Source organism: Astatotilapia calliptera, chromosome 2, assembly GCF_964374335.1.
Source record: "Astatotilapia calliptera chromosome 2, fAstCal68.1, whole genome shotgun sequence".
Lineage (NCBI taxonomy): Eukaryota > Metazoa > Chordata > Actinopteri > Cichliformes > Cichlidae > Astatotilapia > Astatotilapia calliptera.
In genome coordinates, this window is record NC_137423.1 from 3416764 (window position 1) to 3438728 (window position 21965).

Here is a 21965-nt window from a genome sequence, read left to right on the forward strand (position 1 = left end):
TATCCCCACAAACTGCATGTCTTTGGACGGTGGGAGGAAGCTGGAGTACCCGGGGAGAACATGCAAACTCCACACAGAAAGACTTTGCTGCCCTATTATTATTATTATTATTATTATTATTATTATTATTATTATTATTGTTATTATTATTATTATCTTATTTATTATTGTCTTATTTATTATTGTCTTATTTCATGTAGACACCAAAGGTTTTTCTTTGCTTTAGAGCACCAAAGCACCAAAGTTCAATCAAGGCCTGTTATACTGAAGTTATAATAGTCATTGTCAGAATATCCTTTTATTCTAATATTGGCATGTTTCATTAATCAATAATCCACATGTCTGAGCATAACACATGCTCTGGATGACACATTTTTTGCAGAGCTCACAAGCTCTAACTCTGAGACTGACAGAAAGATATATGACTCTCTGTGTGATACATATATTTTTTTCATATACTCATTGCGTCATATTGTTAATGCATTAAGTTGTTGTATGTCATATTCTGTGCCACAAAAATAGGTATATACCTGTAAAGTCTACACAAAGTATAAAAGTCTGCCTGTTCATGTAAAACACTGTATATCTACACCCCACATATTATCAGACATTACTGTTACCTTTATATTTGTATTGATTGTTATTGTGCTTTTGCACCAGTGTCTATTATTATTGTATATAATATATTAGACAGACTATGTAGCACCACAAAACCTTTAACTTCTACACTGAATGTTATATTTTAGTTTAATTGCTTTAATAAATTTGTAAAAATTTCAAGCAGCCTTTCTTCATTTTGTCATAGCATATGAGGTAAAAATGTATTTAATCCATTGAAATAAGGCTATAACATGACACATGTGGAACAAGTGATAACCTGTGAAAACTTCTTGAATGTTATATATACAATTATTACAACATGTAATAAAATACAGGAGCAGACAGTTATGTTATTATTTATAATAGATTAGACAAACTATGCAGTGCTACGAATCCTTGCCCTGCTGGGTGATCACTACAGGGAGACTGTGTTGCATCCCCCTCCTTCCCTCTGCCGCCCCAATTTTAACAACAACAGGTAACTAACTGAACATCCATCTGAAGCACAACCGGCCAAAAGACACCAAAAGACAATGAGCAACAATTTTTAACAATAAAATCTTCCAGAACACTGACGGGATGAAGGACCAATATGTTAAGCCAAGCAGGGCTTTGTAACCTTTTAATAAAAAAAAAAAGAAAAAAAGAAAAGCTGTTAAAAATGATAGCAGTGTTGGATGACGTTAAAAAGGGAATAGTCAAGTTTGGTTAACAAGTTTTAGCATACAAAGAGAAAGGAAAATCTTATGTCTCATTGATCAAGGATATGCAGTGGAACACAGATTTTCTTGCAGTAATTTTTTATTTCAACATAAACACTGATTACAGTACAAAAAGACGGTCTTTCACACAAACACCATGATAAAAACTTTACCATTCCATTAATAGTTTATTATTACAGTCTCTATGCAGGTATTTTAATGTTTTTTTCAGTGGAAACAGTGGAAGACTAAATGTGTTTCAATCTCAAAATACTTTTTCTACATATTCAAATTCTGACATGTTTAACATATTTAATCAGGTTGCTCTTGATTCTTTTAACTATGTTTACACAGTTGTTTGATTTCGGAAATTTCACAGCAATTGTTATGTGCCGAAAGATGAACATTTTTTATGCAAATCAGAGATGGTCGAGCAGAAAAGGTTCCAAGAAATGTGCTGCTCTGGAATTAAGTGACCCTTGAATCAAATTTGAATCAGAATACTTTATTAATCCCTAAGGAAATTGTGTAGGCTACTGGCTACCTTTTCCTGGTACATGAATATCACCCTGAAAATAATATTTACATTAATACTTTACAACAACCTTGCAGTAATTTACAGAAATGTTAATTAAAAAGGAATGGGTTGTTAGCATGACAGGAAAGAAAGTAGGGGAATTATGTGGGCACCCATGTAATCACACCCCCGGTGCAGTAATGTCCATTTTTAACATAATTACTTTGATAACGTGGGCTTTATTAAAGACAGCACATAAGATTGTAAATAAAACAGTCATGACCAGACTACAGTAGGAATCTTGCAGCTTGGATGTGTATGCAAGTGTATATGTAAAGAACTAGAGCATAATTTCAACACATAAAAGCGCATTATCTATAAGATGAAAAAAATCCTCTACTGTAGATTGTTTCATACCAAACAACGGTAAGTAGATCTAATCCAGCCCAAAAGCTTTGATGGCTGTGTAGATCTGCTGCTTCTCTGCTGCCTTTGCATCCTTTTTGTTGCAAATATCAGCTTCCATCACGGCAAAGACAACAGCAGAAAACATCTGTGTGTCCTTAATCTATTCAAAAATGTAAAAATGCTTATTAACCTTTAATATTTATTTTTAATTTTCATATTTGTGAGAGTAATCGTAGCATTTAATACTTTACCTGTTGTCTTTTCTGATCACTAAGGTTTTTCTGCAGGACAGGAGCTTGATCATAGTACAGAAAGACAACAAGTTAATATCAATTTAAGAATCTTTTATTTTGTTTATAGTGAACTGTGAGTAACTTCAATTACCTTTGTGATCACTGTTGTTGTTTTTTTTGGTTAAGTAAATGAGGACAGCAGTAACAATAAGATTTATACCCATGACAGCACAAAGCACAAAAACAACTGTACTGGCTGTCTGTGATGATGCACTGCTTTCTGCAACAATAGTAAAAGTGAGAAAACAAAATTAGAGTTGCCTAATAGTAAGATTACAGTAGTTGTGAAATAAAAATGTGTATTAATTACTGGTACTTAAATATAAATGTATATGTAACATGTATATATCTATCTACTTAGCACTTTTAATTCTTATTCTTATTTTTGTTTTCATGTCTATTTAAGCGTAATTTATGACAGTATGTTTGCACTGAAGCACCGCAGCAATTTCCTAATGTTGTAAACCTGCTCAACATTTGGCAATAAAACCCTTTCTGATTCTGATAAATATTATCTGATTTATGTATATTATATGTCTTGATTTAAAAATCAGGCACAGATACCTTGAACATCCAGTGTAGTTCCATTTCCAAATAATATCTCCCCACATGTGGCCACAGCACAGTAGTAGGTCCCAGCATCAGAGGAGCCGACGTTCTTAGAGAAGCGATAAACACATCCATCCTGAGGGTCAGATCTTTTCTCACATTGATCAGTTCTGTTTCCATGAGTGTAGATGATGTTTGGAAGAGATTTATTAGATCCATCTCTGAACCAGAAAACATTATGATGTCCTGAACATGTGTTGTTCTCAGAATTTGTCAGAACTGAACACTGAAGAGTTGCTGTGTCTCCTGGACGGAGTGGATTTGATTCTGTCGGCTGCTGTACAACAATATAGTTTGATGTCCTTTCAGTGTTTCCTGTGTAATACAAAATGTAATACAAGTAAATTATTCACCACATTCTCAGAGGCATTTAATAATTTTGTAAAAGTTGGTCAGTTCATTACCTTTTACTAACAAATATGTCCCACTCCATTCAAGTTTAATCCAGGTGTCTATTCCACAGTGATACATTCCCTCATCCTCTTGGGCTACATTCCAAATGGTCAGGTTGCTAAAATCTTTACTATTATGTGCAGAAAATCTTGACTGAAAAAACTCTGAAGAAGGTTTTCCAGAAAGTGACACTAATAATTTAAGAGTATCCCCGACTCTCTGCTTGTACCACTGAACCTTTCTGCTGCCGAGCTCTTCATTTGGTAAAACACATGTTAATGTTGCTGTTTCACCAACATGGACTGTTTTCACTGGAACCAGAGAATCTGCGGTAAAAGAAAACGTTCAGTTTTTATGTTATTATCTCTCTTATTATCTCTATGTCTATCTATATATGAATCTATTCAACATAAATAATACGTTCAGTTTGGTCAGATGGTCAGATAAAACAAAAAACAAACAAACAGAAACAAATCCCCCCTTACTTCCTCGATGAAGAAAAAGCAATGTAATCCATAAGATGACCATCTTGAAAATGCACCTTAGGGTTTTTCAGTAAGTTACGAAGGGGAAATGAGAACACTGGGTTAGACCATAAAATGCGTATGATTGGTTAACACAGAAAACACTTAAAATAAACTTCCTGTGACACCAATTTCATCTTGATCTTTTTCTAAAACATATGATCTTTTTTCATCTCCTGTCACAATGTTTGTTCACTTCCTTTTTTTGACTCTCTATGTATGGTTTAATATGTACTGCAAAAACTGCCTAAAACACCACAAGTTCTGCAGTTCAGGGAAATGTTAAGTTGAGGGACCATAACATTTTGTTCTTCAGTAGTGTTGAACAGCACACAGCATGATTTATTTTCTTCAAAACCAGAACTTATGTGGGTACCACTTTACAATAAGGCTCCCCTTATAGATGCTAATAAATAGTTTATAGCTATATTATTAATTAATCTGTAAATGCTTTATAAACCATTATTAATGGTTTATTATGCATTAGTTAAGGGTGAGAAAGAGGAAAAAATCTGACCGGTTTCTTGCCAAATAGTGAGCCAAATGTGTTCACCTATATATTTCATCTAGAGTTGCTATATTAAACATTTCAGACTAAGTTACTATGCTGTAAGCACAATCAGCATTTGTAAACATATTTTTTATCATATAAAATTGTACTTCAGAAATGCATTATAAATATCCACAACTATCAATCGGAGCTTTGTTGTAAAGTGTAAAGCATAAAACCATTTATTAATGAATAATAAATATTTATAAATGCCAAATGGGAGCCTTATTGTAAAGTGTAAAGCATAACACCATTTATTTATGACTAATAAACATTTATAAATGACAAAAGTGAGCCTTAAATGTATAATGTCACCATTTATAACACTTAGACCTAAATTACAATCAGTGCTTGAAATAACATTTAACTACTGTCAAAAATGGCAATGTATTGTAAGAGTAACACATGTAACATTAAATGTGTTTTTTAAAACACCAAACAGTCACCCACTCCAAAAAAAGTTCATGCCAGACTGGTTCAAACTGGAAATATTTTTTGTATGTCCTTAAATAAGCGTCCCAGTGGTCCATCAGGGTGTCGCGAACCAAGCCAAGATGACCACTCAAGAACCATCAGGTGTTCCTGATGGACATGTTCTACGGACATGTCCTTTGATGGTCATCCAAGCCCTTTCGATATGCTGTGTATGACTGCCAGATTGAGGATCTACAAACCACCTGCTGTGATTTACAGTGTAATGTCTGTACCCTATGTTTGTCAAAACATTCTTGTAGGCTCTCCACTCATCACTGATAATGGCACTACCCAACTTAACATGCTGTCTGATCAGAGGAACAAGGTGGCGCCTTGATCGTTTTTCAGCAAGTTTTAACACGAGCCCTCGCCTTTTGTCTTTAATTCCCATCATTCCAAATACCCATTTCTTCCTTTTCCATGTATTTCCAAAGCGTCCACATGCATACTGAAAACAAAAAGAATAAAATTAAACAGAATTAAAATTAAAAAGAATAAAATTAAATATCTACAAAGAAACATTCAAAAAGATGGTTGCTTCTACTAATTTTTTTTACTTATGGTAAAGGTTTCCATGTTTAGAGGACACATTCAGATCTGCATTGATTCTAACAAACCTGTCTGAGAGTTTACCAACCTTTCGCTGATGACGGAGACAACTTTCATCTATAACCACAAATTCTCTGTCACCACCAAGACGGTGTCCATTGTTTATTCTGTGTCTTTTAATTGCACGTATACAAACATGTCGAATGTGTCTTGCCATGCTACTTAGTGTTCTGGAGCTGCCAGCCACTTCATCATCGATCATATCTATTTGTCTGAGCCTGAGCCCTTGTGAAAATCTGTGATAGAAATTGAGGCAATTATTACTTACTGAGGCCCTAATTTTATTTCACAAGTCTCGTATTAGTGTTCAATTATGAAAGGTGCATTGCTATTAATGTCTACATCTACATATACCTGTAAATGAACTTCATCCAACTGAAAAGAGATGTTTTTGATTTCTCAAAGAGGGAGCCAGTTCTAATTGTTCTGGAAACTTTCCTATGACTTGCTCTTTTGCAGCACCTGAGAACATATCAATGAGTTAAGTAAAGAAATGGACCCTTAAACAAGAGCATTAATTGAAAAGATAATCACAAAATTAAGTATGAAGAAAATAATAATGAAAAGAGGTTAATGCTCCCTCTTGCATTGATAACCGAAATATTTTGTTATATTTACTACATGCACTACATTATCATGCATTATACATACCACATATATTGGTCTTTCTTCACCACGGAAATCATTTTCATCTTATGGTGACAAACTGGACATCTAAGCTTCTTTTTTAGCAGGTGTTTCTTCTGCAGCCATTTAATGAGCCTTAGTGCCTTATATTTAGTTTGTTTTCCTTCTATTCTGGCGCGCAATCTCATTCCCAGAGACATTCTGGTGGAAAAAAATGAGTAATTTATTTTATTATCACCTCGAAACACCGTAAAATACTCTATGGGAGTCTAGTGCAAATCGGTTCAGAGTTAAAGAACTTCACATGCTATATAAAACAAGCCCTATAATCAAAAATAGTCCCACGCAAAAAAGAGGATTGTCTCACCTGTTATAATGTGTCTCCGACTTTGTTATGTAGATCTAACCCGCTGGATTCATGCTAAAGAAATATGTTCTGCCGCCAAAGGGAGGGAAAACAAATTTAATTTAAACGCAGAGGAGCTTATACAACCATCCAATCACAGTTAACTTTATTAAGGAAAGCCCCTCCTCTCAGAGCGTGACAGGCAGTGGAGCGCTCTGGAAGGTCAAGCCAAAGGGGCACGAACAGACACACTGAAGGCGCTCGTTCAAGTTGCTGCGCCATGGATGGAGCAGAAGATAAAAATTTGTGTGCGTCTGCGACTTACACAGTTAGCACACGTTCGAAGAGATACAAAAAGCAGAGACTGGATGATCTAGATTGCACTAAGCCAACGACGTCAGCAGTTAGACATGAAGGTGAGTATAATGCTAGCTAGCTAGCTACCGAGCCATTTGGCTGCTAGCTACAGTGGCTAACTAACATCACATAACATGTGAATAGCTCTATTACTATCGGTTATTCCAAACGATTGATATCACTTAGTTGTATATTTTTAGTTTTGTTTATGTGCATCATTACATTTATATTAAACACCCTGGTAAGGCAGTACACATAAGAATTATTTGCCTTGTTTTAGAAATGTCTGAACCACCACATGTGTATATAACATAATTTTTACAAAGTGGCTTTTTATAAATTCAAGTTGTAACCGTTTTTAATCAATATTTTATTTGAGTTTCCCAAGTTTAGATTATAAATTATTTTAGTATTGTAATTTAATAATTGTTTGTTCTTTAGATTCTTCTTCTAATCCTGCCCCTACTGCAACTGCCCTTCTTAACAAGGAGCGAGAGAAATTGACTTTTCTTAAGGAGAAACTGGAGCGCGACACCCTGATGGACCACTGGGACGCTTATTTAAGGACATACAAAAAATATTTCCAGTTTGAACCAGTCTGGCATGAACTTTTTTTGGAGTGGGTGACTGTTTGGTGTTTTAAAAAACACATTTAATGTTACATGTGTTACTCTTACAATACATTGCCATTTTTGACAGTAGTTAAATGTTATTTCAAGCACTGATTGTAATTTAGGTCTAAGTGTTATAAATGGTGACATTATACATTTAAGACTCACTTTTATCATTTATAAATGTTTAGTAGTCATTAATAAATGGTGTTATGCTTTACACTTTACAATGAGGCTCCCATTTGGCATTTATAAATATTTATTATTCATTAATAAATGGTTTTATGCTTTACACTTTACAACAAAGCTCCGATTGATAGTTGTGGATATTTATAATGCATTTCTGAAGTACAATTTTATATGATAAAAAATATGTTTACAAATGCTGATTGTGCTTACAGCATAGTAACTTAGTCTGAAATGTTTAATATAGCAACTCTAGATGAAATATATAGGTGAACACATTTGGCTCACTATTTGGCAAGAAACCGGTCAGTTTTTTTCCTCTTTCTCACCCTTAACTAATGCATAATAAACCATTAATAATGGTTTATAAAGCATTTACAGATTAATTAATAATATAGCTATAAACTATTTATTAGCATCTATAAGGGGAGCCTTATTGTAAAGTGGTACCGGTGTGTCCAAACTTTTGACTGGGAGTGTATAAGTTTTAATTTTCTAAGTAATCACATTTCTAAAGGTACTACTGATATAGAATTCCCACCAGATCTCATTAACAACCCATCCAATCCACACATGCAATGAAAACAAACTATAGATGTGTACTAGAAAAAGTTTTATTTCCTACGAAAATGGTGTGTGGATGCCATGTAGCAGAAATGTAGTGGAAGTGTTGCTGAAAAAAACTGAAGAAGGAACTATCTGCTGAAAAGAGGTGAAGAAGCTGAACTGTCCGCTGAAGATGGCTTTATTTGAAAGGGTACACTGAAGAGAGTCAAGAAAGCAGAGGGAGAGAGAGCGGGGAAGACATGCGGCAATGGCCATAGGCGTGATTTGAACCTGCGCCGCCTGCTCTCAGGGTGCCTACTCATCTCAGGAGGCAAACCGGCACTCATCCCAGAGAGAGATATGACGTAATGTAAAAAAAGAAAAAGTAAAACAGGGAGTAATGGGAACGCACACACAGAGCCGCAGACAGACACACAGAAACATGACTGAGAAAATATGAATAACATGACAGGGAACAGAATGAAACATGAGAGAAGCAAGTCTCAAGAACTCCCAAAAAAGATAATCACAGCCACACAGAGGGAGACACAGAGGGCAAAGACACAAGGGGCCATCGGAGTCTAAGAGCCAAGCATCTATCAACACTCTGTTCATTCTTTCCAATGACCTCTCCTTATGGAAATGACAGTTGGCTATTGTCTTTGAAAGCCAGATTGATGCCGAGCTACTGGAATGTATATTTTTTGTATTTCTAATGGGTATTTCCATATTTCATTACCAAAGGCTGGTGCTTTGCAAGCTGAGAGGATAGTAGGTTTTGCACATACATTTTGGAAAACCCTGTGCTCTCTGACAGGAGGCTGACTAAAAACTGGCTCTGAAACATATGACAAAGAAGACCCAGGACTGTTGAACAGCTATTGGACAATAATGGGGCAACTTTCACCAAGTCCAGCAACTGGTCTCTTCAAATCCCAAACAATTATGAACTGTTGTTAAAAGAAGAGAGGATGCTACTCAGTGGTAAACATGTCCCATACTGTTTTTATATACATTTTACACAGTGTCCCACATCTTTTAAAACTATGGTATACACGTATCAGACTGTGAGACTGAAAACATTGATTTGGATGAATGAAAAACACTACATCCAGATGGACAGAATCCACTTTCTGGCATTACCATTTGTTAAATTCACTTTTAATGTGACATATTTGTATCACTAGAGAATGTAAATAATAATAATAAAGTCAGTTAAATTTAATTTGACAAGGATGAGATGGTATCGTAGTGATAAGATGGTTACCTCAGGGAACTGATTTAAGATTTAAAGTCTGAAGTCATGTATTGTCCACACATGTCAGTAATAATAGGATTAAAAATTAGTGACCAAAGCAGTCTTAGGATACATGGAGAAGAGTGACTGGGGCCTGGTGGTATATCACATATGTTTGGTTCCTTCTGCCCAAACAAGTGGGCTTTACGAATCTTACGATTAGGTATGGTATGGTGGCATTTACGAATACAGGACAATTGTACAATGACAAACACAATGTAATTGCAGAGTGTTAGGTCATCTTTATAATTACTTTTTTTAATGAAGTGTAAAAATGCATTTAGATTCTGCATAGAAATAAAACAAGAAACAAGAAACAGAAGCAGCGGTGGTCTTTATTTATTAATAATTTACTGGTTTAACTGACAGATTAACAAATGCATATTTTTTTATTTTCATAATCTAATATTTTTACAAAGCAGCGAGATTTACATGAAAGTATAATTTTTCATTTAGGCAATATATTTTGTAATTGTTTTCTTCAAGAATCACTGTGGAATAACATTAAAAGAATGAAAAACTTACCAGCAGGTGGCAACAGAGCATTTGTCACCTTGCTGGGCCAGATGTTCCTGCTCTTCTTCTCAATTCAACTGAAAATCATTTCAACTAATTTATGATTCTTTTAAACAAGTAGCAAATAAGAGCTGTCATTTTTATCTATCATCTATCAGCACTTATAGCTATCCATTTTAATTGTAGCAGCAGTTTTTGTGTAGTAGGTCTAATTGTGCTGGTACTTTGTATAAAAGACAAGAAAGTGCTGAACAAATTAGTGTTCAATTGAAAAAGAACTGCAGGGAATTAATGGGCTAACATTTCTGACATCCACCCACCCTGCGGGGGAATGCTGTTTTTTTTCTTCTTCCTGTCTTGTCTTTCAGGTTCTGGGTGCCGCAGGTGAGGAGCGTTACGGCTGGATAGCCATGGGATCAAAACGGCCATGTCTGACGCGCCAGCCCCCCCGGTACGAGCGTCGCGGTACGGCGGCTCGAGCAACAGGCTGGTAGCAACGTAAAGGCTAAGAGGATTTTGCGGACCTTTTAGCGACTGTGTGGTTTTTGTGTGATTGCGCTCCTTCCCGTGCTATTCTGCGCCCCCCTCCCCCTCCCGATTACGTCCTTCTCTTTCCCCTCAGTCTACGTCCATTCTTGTTCATAGTCCCGTTACCTACTGCATTGACTGTTGTAATTCTCTCTTGCATGGTTTCCCCCCCCCCAAATCCCTCCATAAGCTTAAACTTGTTCAAAACTCTGTTGCTTACATTATTACCAAATCACCTCTGTTCTTCAGGAACTTCAATGGTAAATGGTCTGCATTTGTATAGCGCTTTACTCAGTCCCTAAGGACCCCAAAGCGCTTCACACTACATTCAGTCATTCACACACACATTCACACACTGGTGATGGCAGCTACATTGTAGCCACAGCTGCCCTGGGGCGCACTGACAGAGGCGAGGCTGCCGGACACTGGCTCCACCGGGCCCTCTGACCACCACCAGTAGGCAAACATGGGGTTAGTATCGGATCCAGAATGGGTTATTTGTGGATCAAGCTTTTTCCAGTGCGTTCTGTGAATGCTTGAGTTTGAATGCTGGGCAAAATGTTGTTGAGCAGTTTTTGTGGTAGTGCTAAATAAACTGGGGCTAGTGTATCTTCTAGGTGAGGCTGCTGCAATTGTTGACTGCATGTGCCATGAGGGGTTTGCTTGGGCTATAGCAGTTTGTAGTTGGCTGGTATGTATGTGGCCTGGTTTCAGTGCCAGTGGCGTTAATGTTGTGGTTGATGAGTTTAAAAGAGGACACCACTTGTGTGGCGGGCTCTTATTGAGAATTGCTCAATAAGCTAAGGCTTCTTCTAATGCACGTACCTGTCTGCAATGCAATGTTAGATGAATAAAAAACAAAACATTGTCAGTTGTTTGTCATTGATGTTTTGAGGGTCTCGGATTGATTTCAGCCTTTAAAACCTCTGATCAAAGAATTGATAAAACTGTCATTTTCAAATTCTGAATTTGATGGTTGTCTAGATGAGAAGATGTCTTTAAAAACAGACTAAGAATACAAGGTTTTTCTTTATCACTACTGAAGGAAATTTCCGTCCCCGGTTTCCTCCAAGGCGTGAGCGATAAGCAGAGTTTTGTCCTTTCCTTATAAGTAACACTCAGGTATGCCGTTCAGCTGGGTTAGTTACAATATCGGGAGCAGTTAGGAGAACAAAGTGATACAGAGACTGTTCAGATTGCTTTCCCAGAATCAACTCAAAGGTTTATTAAGTATACAACAGCTTATATAGAGGAAAAAGGTTCGTGTGTCAGCATGTTCTCAGTTCAAATCGGTACAGACCAAATAAGGAAACGTCTTCCTGCCTTCTGAGCAAAGAAGTATCCTTTGTGTAGTTTATCTCTTCAGTTACAATTTATGATCATCCCAGCAAAATACACTTCTAGACATAGAATACAGAGTTCTTTCATTAGTGAATTCTGAAACAAACCACCTGGCCTTTAACGAGCCTTTTTCTAAGAGATAAAGAAAAAGGGAGGATGGGAGTAAGGAAGTGGTCTCGTCTCTGTGGTATTTTCGACCTTGGGGTATCAGCCTGTGAGTCTTACACATTAATTCTTGGGTCACAGAGAAAGAGAAAAACAACTAGTAAATGGGCCTTATTGAGTAACAGTTTTCCTGTATAATATCACTATAAAACAATATCCTGTAAATGCTACCATGGTATCAAAATATCACAACAACTACCAAAATCAAAGTATTCAGATCACTTTTGCAATTTTTACGAGAGGAAGAAATCAAGAGATTTAGTGGAGAATAGACTATCATGAAATCATGCATTGCGTTACAATTTTTGGAGTAATTACGATCCTCAATGCCAAATCTATAACCGTAGGAATTAGTAGCTATTGCTTTGCTTCAATGATAAAACATTAATCTCAATGTATATATATTTTTAACCTATATCTATGTACAATTTAGGTTTTAAAATACAGATTATGCTGGGGAATAATCAGTGAAAACAAACTGTACAGCTAAGTTTCACTAAAATGGTTTGTAAAATTTTACAGGAAGTGGATTTTCTGTGTTTCAGCCAATGACTGTAATTTCCACTTCGTACCCCCTGATTATCTTGTGACCAAGTCTTCCTTTGAGTTGGAAGACATCAGTTGTGCGAGAGAAGGCTGAGGTACCACAATGATCAGAAGGCTGCTTTCTTTGATTCTTCTAAGTACATTGTGTAAGTTTACTTCTGCACTGAAACATGTGACACTGCGATATAGGGTTGAGTAATATTTGTTAAATTTAAGGTGCTTTGTCCTGTCATGTTCGAATCTAACTGATACCGTATTTTGTTTTGTTTTGTTTTTAGGTTTGACTGAAGGGGATGAGGATCCTTTCCAGAGCTCTATAACTGTGACTAAACTTGGAGATAATGTGACTCTGACATGTAAAATCCCTAGGGATGATGTTGGGTTGTCTTACTGGTATAAGCTGAATTTTGGAAACATGATTGAAACAATTGCCTCAGGAAGTTTTGACAAAATATCACTAAAGGGACCATTTAACAACTCAAGATTCAATGCCACAAAAGTGGGTGATATCTATTCTCTTACCATAACAAATGCAACCAAAGAAGATGAAGCAACGTACTTATGCCAAGGAGGAACGGCATACATAATGGAATTTTTTAATAGCACGCTTTTGGTCGTGGATGGTAACGTATTTTAATTTGACTGTTTTTGTCATATCTGCTTCTAAGCCCAAATAATTACAGTTAATGCTATTTCATGACTTTTTATGATTCACACAGATACAAAAACGCTGCAGAAATCTTTCACCGTGAAACAAACTTCAGACGTGGAGTCAGTACATTTGGGTGATACAATGACTCTGCAGTGTTCGCTCCTCTCTGAGAACAAAGATGACACAGATCAGTGTCCAGATGAAGACAAAGTGCACTGGTTTAAAGGTGGATCAGAATCCCATCCAGGCAGCATTTACCACGGCAGTCTCAGAAATAAAGAGGACGGGAGATGTGACTACAGTCTGTCCAAAACTGTAACAAACTCATCTGATGCTGGGACGTACTACTGTGCCGTGGTGACATGTGGACAGATCCTGTTTGGTGAAGGAACTGTGGTTGAGATAGGTATGTATATTTTTTTAAATTACTTTGTTTAATTATATAGAGATCTTAAATGGTCACAATTCTAATTGCCTAAAATCTTTTGCTGATTTTTTCCTACATGTTAATTCACTTCATTGAAACTGTTTTTATGCTTCAGGGAATCATTTGATAGGACTTTAAAACATATCTGTAATTCTTATATTATGCATTAATGTAAATGTAATATTTGATTTGCTACTGTTACCTGTGGACTTGTGGACTTAAATGGCATACAACTCTTAAACTTCTAAACCCAATAAAAAGCCCAGAATTAATTTCTTAATGCTTTCCACATTCATCATAAACAGTATTGGGACTAACGCGTTATTAAGTAACGCGTTACAGTAACTACGTTATTATTGTGGTAACGAGCACGGTAACTAGTTATTATGCCAAAATCAGGAACGCGTTAGTCGTTACTGGGATTTAGATAGGGTCGTTACTCGTTACTTCGTGTGGTGGCATCGCGGAGCTTCCACAGATTCAGTAACATTAGCAAGTGGTGGAGGCAGCAGGTGGATGAAGGAAAAGGGACGCAGAAGGAAAAGAGACCCGAGGTCCAAGTGTGAACTGAACTTCAGGTAAGAAGTTATGACCTGCAGTCTCTCTGGGTCAGATATAAACCAAGTTTAGGTGGAGTTTATTTTCGTTATGCTGACTTTTTCCGTACTGCGTGCTAGCTAGCATGACGGGGTTTCTATACAGCTGGGTGGGTGCTATGAAGTTAATGATGTTGAACTTTATTTTGTTCATAAGTTATTAGAGTTGCCAACCGTCCGGTCTGGTATTCAGAGAAAATATTACGCGTTTCTTATTGAGGTGAAAAGGAACAGTTTGTCCCGTAATTCAGCTACAATGAAAAAGGCACAAAGCTGGAGTTATTCTGTGTCTTTGCTGCACAGCTGCCTCTTCTTCTCTCATTCTCCCCCCTCCCTCTCCCGTTTCTACTTCAATCATGAAAACTGATCAATGATCAGCTGATCGGCTCTCTTGTTTGTTTATCGCTTACTTTGCGCCGAAAGAGGAAACCAGCAGATGTCGCGGTAAACAACAGCAGCACGTTTAAGCTTGATCAGCTGTTGTTAGAATTTAATATTAATTTCTAGTATCAGCTGATGTTTGCTGGAGCCACAGCTGTAAAGCTGCTGGTCATGATATCGGTTTGTATATCTGGTGAGAGGGAAACATGAAGATGAAACCAGGAGATGACCTTACTGGATCATCAGAGCTGAACAGGTGATGGAGAAACAGGTTTACCTTTTAGGTGACATGAATGAGTTGAAGGGAAGTTATGAACTGTTTCTGAGAGACAAATAACACCAGGATCCTTTTTTAGGTAGCTGACAGCTGGTAACTGTCCAGGTGCGGATCTATTAAAGTTTGGTCAGAGGGGGCCAGGTAGGGCATTAACAGGGAGAGGGGGGCACAAAGAAATACTTTTCTATCTTATTCTCATTTAAAATGTATAGCTTTTAAAAAATAATTATCTGAGTCTTACAACAAACGATTGATAGATTGATGCATATATACCACCAAAACAGTGCACATCACTGTCACAACAGCGTTTGTTTTCATTCAAAGGCTTTATGATTTTTCCTATAATGGTATTCAGTTTCTGATGGCACAGATTTCTGTGGTGTCTGGTGTTCTTTGTATTTAGTTTCATTTCCCCTGTCCTGTTATTAGGTTCATGTGTGTCAGCTGTTCTCCTTGTGTTTCCACTTCCCCTGATCATCCCTGTGGGTATTTAGTCTCTGTGTCTCATTCAGTCTGCGTTGCGTCGTCTGTGTTACATCCCTCATGTGATGTCAGGTTAAGTGGTTTCAGGATTGTTGTGCAGTTCATGTTCCTGTAAGTGATTCATGTATTTCATAGTTTTGTCATGCACTCAGGTCCTGTTCACAGTCATTGACAGTCCTCCTAGTTTTGTCATAGTTAAGTCAGTTTTCCCAGTGTAGGTTCTAGTTTAGTTTCGTCACTGCCCTTGCTGCTTTATGTTGCCCCTGTATCAGCCATAATAAAGGCTCGCCTTTTGTTAATTCCGTCTCCCTGTCTGTGTTCACACCTGGGTCCTCCATACACTCTCCACACGGTCTCTAGTCAAAATGCCCAGGCCAATTTTCTGTCCCAGTCCAGCCATGTATGCAGCTCATCTGCAGTCTGGTGTTACCTACATCTTCCTATTCAGAAGGCAGAATTTCAAATTTCTGAGTACAATCAAAGCACCACGACTGCAGTTTTTATGTTGGATGTAAAAGGCGCACATGACGCTGTGACGTAGGCTAGAATCATGGCAGCAGTCAATGACGGTCCAGACGTGGGATTTCTCTCGTGGAAATATGCACATTATCTTTTCCTGTCTATTGGTAGGTGGCACAGTGCACTTGTGGCAAGTAAGCAAGCTAGAAGACTGGCAAAGTTATGGAAGCAACACATTAACAAGAGAATTCTGAGTAAAACCAAAGTTACTTTCCCTAGTAACTAGTTACTTTGAAAGTAACGAGTAACTTGAAGTAACTGAGTTACTTTTGAGAGAAGTAACTAGTAATGTAACTAAGTTTTTTTTTTTTTTTTTTTGCCTGTCCCATTTGGTTCTTTAGCCATCAGAATTGTTGTCTGAAGACCAACAAGGATACCCAATGGATTTACTTTGCCAAACGGATCATCGTGGCATTGCCGTATTGGTCCATTTGGTCGATCTTTGTTTTTATTATTTATTATATTTTATTTTCAGATGTTACAGACGGGACAGACATGAGTGAGGGATAGGAAAGGGAGAAAGAAAGAGGAAGGAAAGGAAAAACAGAAGGGGAGAGGGACAGTGAGAAAGGGGGGGAGAAAAAAAATAAAAATCTCCTGGATCACCTGTTGAGAGAAGAATAGAAAACAAGCAAAAAAAACAAAAAAAACAAAACAAAGCAACATACTAAACACAACACCATCGCATTAATCTAGCTAAGTGTAAACAGCAGTAAATACTAAATATTCAATGTTGTTGTGCAGCACGCAGGACAGATGTGCTTCGAAGTAGCAGCCAAGAAAGGTGTAATTTGGGTCTACGAGCAGTGAACACCCGTGTGCATACCTGTGTGGATCAGCGCGCTTGTATTCCAAAGGTTTCTCCATGTAACGATCTGCTAGGGAGTGTGGGGGGCCACAGCCCCGTCCTCCAGGGTGTGAAGCAGGTATGGAGGAGATCAAAACTCCAGACATCCAGAGGCCCCCAGAACACAAGAGACCAAGGAAGACCAACAGAGGGGCAGCCGCGCCACTGTCCCAGTAAGAGCTGAGGAGAGTCCCAGATGAGGGCTCACTCAGCAGCCGCGGAGCAGAAGCCAGGGGGATTTGCAGTGACGCGCCCGTGAGCTCCGCCGGCCCCCAGCTGTGCCTGAGTGACCGAGCCCCAGGCCGAGAGGCCGGGGGCACCCAACCTCCGAAGTGGCCCGAGCGAGCCCCAGGCTCCAGGCCCCGATAAGCGGCCGCCAAGGAGTGAGCCGGTGTGTACCTGGACGCCCACCCCCAGACACAAAGAACCACCAACGCACCGACACCTGAGGGAGTCCGCCACTGGCAGGGGAAGTGGTGGTGGGCGGAGATAGGCCTCCAAACCTTGGAGGGTCTGAGGTGTCCCCAGAGAGGTGGCGTCTGATACCCAACCTGACATATAGACACAGACATACAGGCACACACAGACACAAACATCCATTCCCCCCCCCCCATGCTCTCATGTAGCAGGTAGCTCCATGCCCTCCTGGGTTTTAATTGCACCTTAGAACACACATGCATCAACACTACAATGAGCGGGTGGAGGGAGGTTTGGAGTCTTCTCCCACCCCCATTCTCTGCGGCCTGCTGGAGCGGGAGGGCTAGGAGGAGTTGGCCGTCCGACTGCGGTCTGGGGTGTGGGGCCTCCCTGCTGCTACGGAGTCGGGGTGGTCTGCCTCTCCCCACCGCAGGGAAAAGGGTAACACCACCTGGGTCTGGGTGCAGTTCCCCCCTCCAGGGGCAAGGGTACCTAGACCCGGTTTGTAGAGTACGCTTGGGGAGTGTGATTGTGTGTACAGCGTCTCTTTATGTCTGTCTCCACGTTGGTTGAGTGTGGAGTGAGTGCATATGAGAACTAAGTTACTATTTTAAAGTAACTTACCCAACACTGATCATAAAGCATTTCATGGCTCACAGAGACTGACTTAAAATGTTATTAGTAAGTGAAATCCACTTATGGTAAAAACTATTCAGTGTTTCTTTCATGACATTTAATAATATTTTCTGTTTACAAATTATAAATGAGAATGAAAGAATTTAGTGTATTTTGTTTTCTGATTTTAGGACAAAAGCGGGACCCGGTTGTCATTGTGCTCGGCATGCTGCTGGCTCTCTGTGTGATTGTGATCGCAGTTCTTATTTTATCCAGACACTAAAGGTTTTTCTTGCTTTGCTTTCTTAAATTTAGAACATTCATGATTTTTGGAACCAGAATATCAAAGAAAACATTGTAGACAACAAAGTTTAATCCAAGGGCTGTTGTATTGAATTAATAAATCTGATTATGAAATTATTCCTTTTTATACTCATATTGGCATGCTTCATTAATGAAAACATATAAAAGGCCCATGTCATAGCATAATACATCTGGTGGACTGGTTTTTGTTTACTCACTGTAGCTGTGAGACTAACAGTAGGATATTTGACTAACTGTAACATACAAAATGACAACTCTCGCAAAACGCCTTGAATCAGCTGTTGTTTTTTTACTTAGCACCAAAAATATACAATTTTCAATTAAAATTGAATTGATTTGAATGAATTTGGTCATAAAAAACATTGTATCATATTGGTTTTTTTTTTTTTTTTTGTGTCCCGTTTGGATCTTTAGCCATCACAATTGTTGTCTTAAGGCCAAGAAAGATGCCAAGCGGATTTATTTTACCAAGTGGATCATCATGGCCTTGCCATATTGGTCCATTTGATTGACCTTTATTATAATTATGAATTTATTTTATTTTCAGTTGCTACAAACGGGACAGACATGACTGGGGGATAGGACAGGGAGAGAGAATGAAAGAAAGAGAGGGAGAGAAAGAAAACCAAAGGGGAGAAGAGACGGTGAGAAGGGGGGGAAGAAAGAAAAACAAAAACAAAAAAAACAAAACACCTGGGTCACCTGTATGGAGAAAAAAAACAGAAGAGAAAGCAAACAACAAAGAGCAACATAATAATAAAAAAAAAGCACCATCACAATAAACTGTAAAATTGTATCATATTGTTAATGCATTTAGTTATTCTATGCTATATTCTGTGTTACATCTCCTTTGATGAATAAAGTCTATCCAAATTATAAAAGTCTACCTGTCTGTTCTCATAAAACAACACAGTGTGTTTGCACATCTCAATATTATTTATTGAGATGTGCATATTTTTGTGTTTATTGTTATTGTACTTTTGCACCAATCTCTGTCTTTATTGTTTTGAATGTATATGATAGATTATGCAGCAAATTCATTTTCTTCTGCCATTTTGAACACCAGTCTTTACTACTACTACTTACTTTTTTCTTACTACTCCTAAAGTGCCGTGAAAATCAAGTTTTATTGTTAACCCAGCAAGTATATAGTGGGACAAAATATCGTCCTCCTGGATCAAAGGTGAAAATTGTAAAAAAAAAAAAAGAAAAAAGGAAAAAAAATCAAATATACATATATACAGAAATAAGATAAACTAAGAATAATCACCACAGTATTGTACTTGAATAGAAATAGAGTAAGAATGAAAAGGAATGAGAATGAAAATAAATAAATACAGCTCACACAGCACATACAGGGAGCAGAGTGTAGTCATTAGCACTGTCGCCTCACACGAACAAATTGTGCTGAATTTGCATGTTGTCCCCATGTTTGCGTGCCTGCTCTCCGGGTACTCCAGCTTCCTCCCACAGTCCAAAGACATGCAGTTAGTGGGGAGAAGTTAACTGATATTTCTAAACTGAATTGGGGGGAATCTGAGTGTGAATGGTTTTCTGTCTCTTTTAGAGATGGGCCAGAGTCCCTTCCAGGCCCTATGACAGTATCAGAAATAAAGAGGACGAGACATGTGACTACAGTCTTTCCAAATCATCTAATGCTAAAACCATACTACTGTGCTTTGCTCACATATGGAGAAATCCTGTTTGGTGAAAAAAACTGAAGTCGGAATAATATATTTTTAAATTCATATTTTAGTCTTTGTTTATCTGTACTGATTACAGCTGTATTGATTTCAGTGAATAGAGGTCTTCACATGGTAGGTTCAGGCTTTCAAAGGTTATATGAGTTAGATCAGCTTAATGTGTTCACAGCCCGAAGTGTCACAGTGGTTGGAAACTTACATACTACTTCTTCACTTTACAGACTACAGTTTTTTGGTTATTTCATATGCGCCTTTCTGCTTCCTCTGTCAGCTTTGGTCTGTTTTTTCCTCTGTGCTTTTCTTTGCTTGTGTTTTCTCCTCATTTCCTGTGGTGTCACATAGAGGCACCTGCATTTCAGCTGCTCATGTTGTCTTGCACAGCTTAGATGGAGGTTGTTGTTGCTGTTCTTGTCACAGATAATGGGTGGTTGATTATGGTTATCAACTTTCTCTGCTAACTCAGAGCTTCTGCTTCAAGCTCTGTCACATCATTTAATTCTTGTTATTTATAAAAGAGATTTAGTAATATTAGAATCAAACATAAAAATGATTTTTCATTTCTGCATCACCAACTGAATGTGACACATACAGTTTGTGCTGCTGTACAGCTGGGCTTCGGCTCAGTCTGTAATTAAATGTGTCCTCTTCCATTCAGCATGGAAATAAAAGAATGAGAAATTTTGAAGAGAATTTTAATTAACAGAGAAGTAAACATGATCAGTAGGTAGTCTCGCTGAAACTCCAGGCAACTAACTGAACATCACAGGAAGCACAATCGGCCAACAGGCGGCGTTGCCAGCACCACTAATAATCAGCAATCTTTCACAATAAAAGCATTCAGAACACTGATGTGATGGAGGATCAATATGTTAAGCCAAACGGTGGTTTGTTCACCTTTTTAATCAACAGACAAGGAAAACTGTCGCTTTTACAGGTGTCGTATAACGTTAAAGAGGGAAGGGTCAAGTTTGGTCAACACGTTTTAGCATAAAAACGCATGATATTCTCTCATCATGCAAGGATATGCAGTGTAACACAATCAAATTTGCTTCCAACAATTTTTATCCATCCATCCATCCATCCATCTTCTTCTACTTATCCGGGTCCGGGCCGCTGGGGCAGCAGCCTAAACAGAGACGCCCAAACCTTCCTCTCCTCAGCCACGTCCTCTGTCTTGTCCAGGGGAGCACCAAGGTGTTCCCAGACCAGTCGAGAGGTATAATCTCTCCAGCTTGAACATAAACACTGATTTCAGTACATAAAGAATTTATTCATCACAGACTTCATGATGAAATTCTGTAATTTTTAGGCATAGTTTTATATTTTTATAGTCTCTATGCAGGTATTTTAATGTTGTTGTTGTTGTTTTTTTAACCTTGAAAGAATAAATATATTTAAATACCTTTTCTACATAATATTCAGAGTAAATACAAGGTTTTTTTAGGCTGCTCTTGATTCTAACACAACACAGAATGCTACGTGTATCAAGTTCAAAAATGTTCATGCAGAGACGATCAGACTATCTGTATGGAAGCCCGTTTCCGCCACTAAAAAAAAAAAAAAGGATCCATAACTCAAAATTTCAAGTTATTTTCTCAAAATTTCGAGTTATTTTCTCGAAATTTCGAGTTATTTTCTCGAAATTTCGACATATTAACTCAAAATTTTGAGAAAAGCAACTCGAAATTTCGAGTTAGCGCTGCCAATCAGTAATCTACGTGAATGACGTCATTTCCATGTTACCCGGAAGCTGAAGCCCTCAGCTACAAATGCTACAGCTAAGCTACCGGTATTACATCCAGTCGTGAATGCACAGATTGCTGAGTGTTTTCAGCCTGGCTTCACAAATGATGAAATCCCTGTGTTATTAGCTGAATCACATGGTGTTACTATCAGCAAACATACTTTCATTTGTTGGGATCCGTTTTTGAGTGCGCGGTCCTGCGCCATATGCTTCCGGGTAACAAGAAAGCGACCTCA

At 38.0% G+C, this 21965-nt stretch overlaps 2 protein-coding genes and 1 long non-coding RNA gene across 3 annotated transcripts; 2 read left to right on the forward strand and 1 right to left on the reverse strand.

Moving 5' to 3' along the window:
* Positions 1-389: 389 nt before the first annotated feature.
* LOC113017917 (signal-regulatory protein beta-2-like) lies at positions 390-4049 on the reverse strand. The gene is made up of 6 exons (XM_026161017.2): positions 4007-4049; positions 3533-3847; positions 3084-3443; positions 2611-2739; positions 2478-2521; positions 390-2386 (listed from the first exon to the last, which is right to left on the reverse strand). The coding sequence occupies exons 1-6, from the start codon at positions 4047-4049 to the stop codon at positions 2255-2257; spliced, it is 1023 nt and encodes a 340-aa protein (XP_026016802.2). The 3' UTR covers positions 390-2254.
* A 2814-nt stretch (positions 4050-6863) lies between these two features.
* Positions 6864-7773, forward strand: LOC145420447 (uncharacterized). The gene is made up of 2 exons (XR_013901759.1): positions 6864-7067; positions 7450-7773. It is a non-coding gene; the product is annotated as an uncharacterized LOC145420447 (long non-coding RNA).
* A 4950-nt stretch (positions 7774-12723) lies between these two features.
* On the forward strand, positions 12724-14455 carry LOC113009377 (uncharacterized). Its single transcript, XM_080304298.1, has 3 exons — positions 12724-12890; positions 13023-13367; positions 13464-14455. The coding sequence occupies exons 1-3, from the start codon at positions 12848-12850 to the stop codon at positions 13832-13834; spliced, it is 759 nt and encodes a 252-aa protein (XP_080160424.1). The 5' UTR covers positions 12724-12847; the 3' UTR covers positions 13835-14455.
* Positions 14456-21965: the final 7510 nt, after the last annotated feature.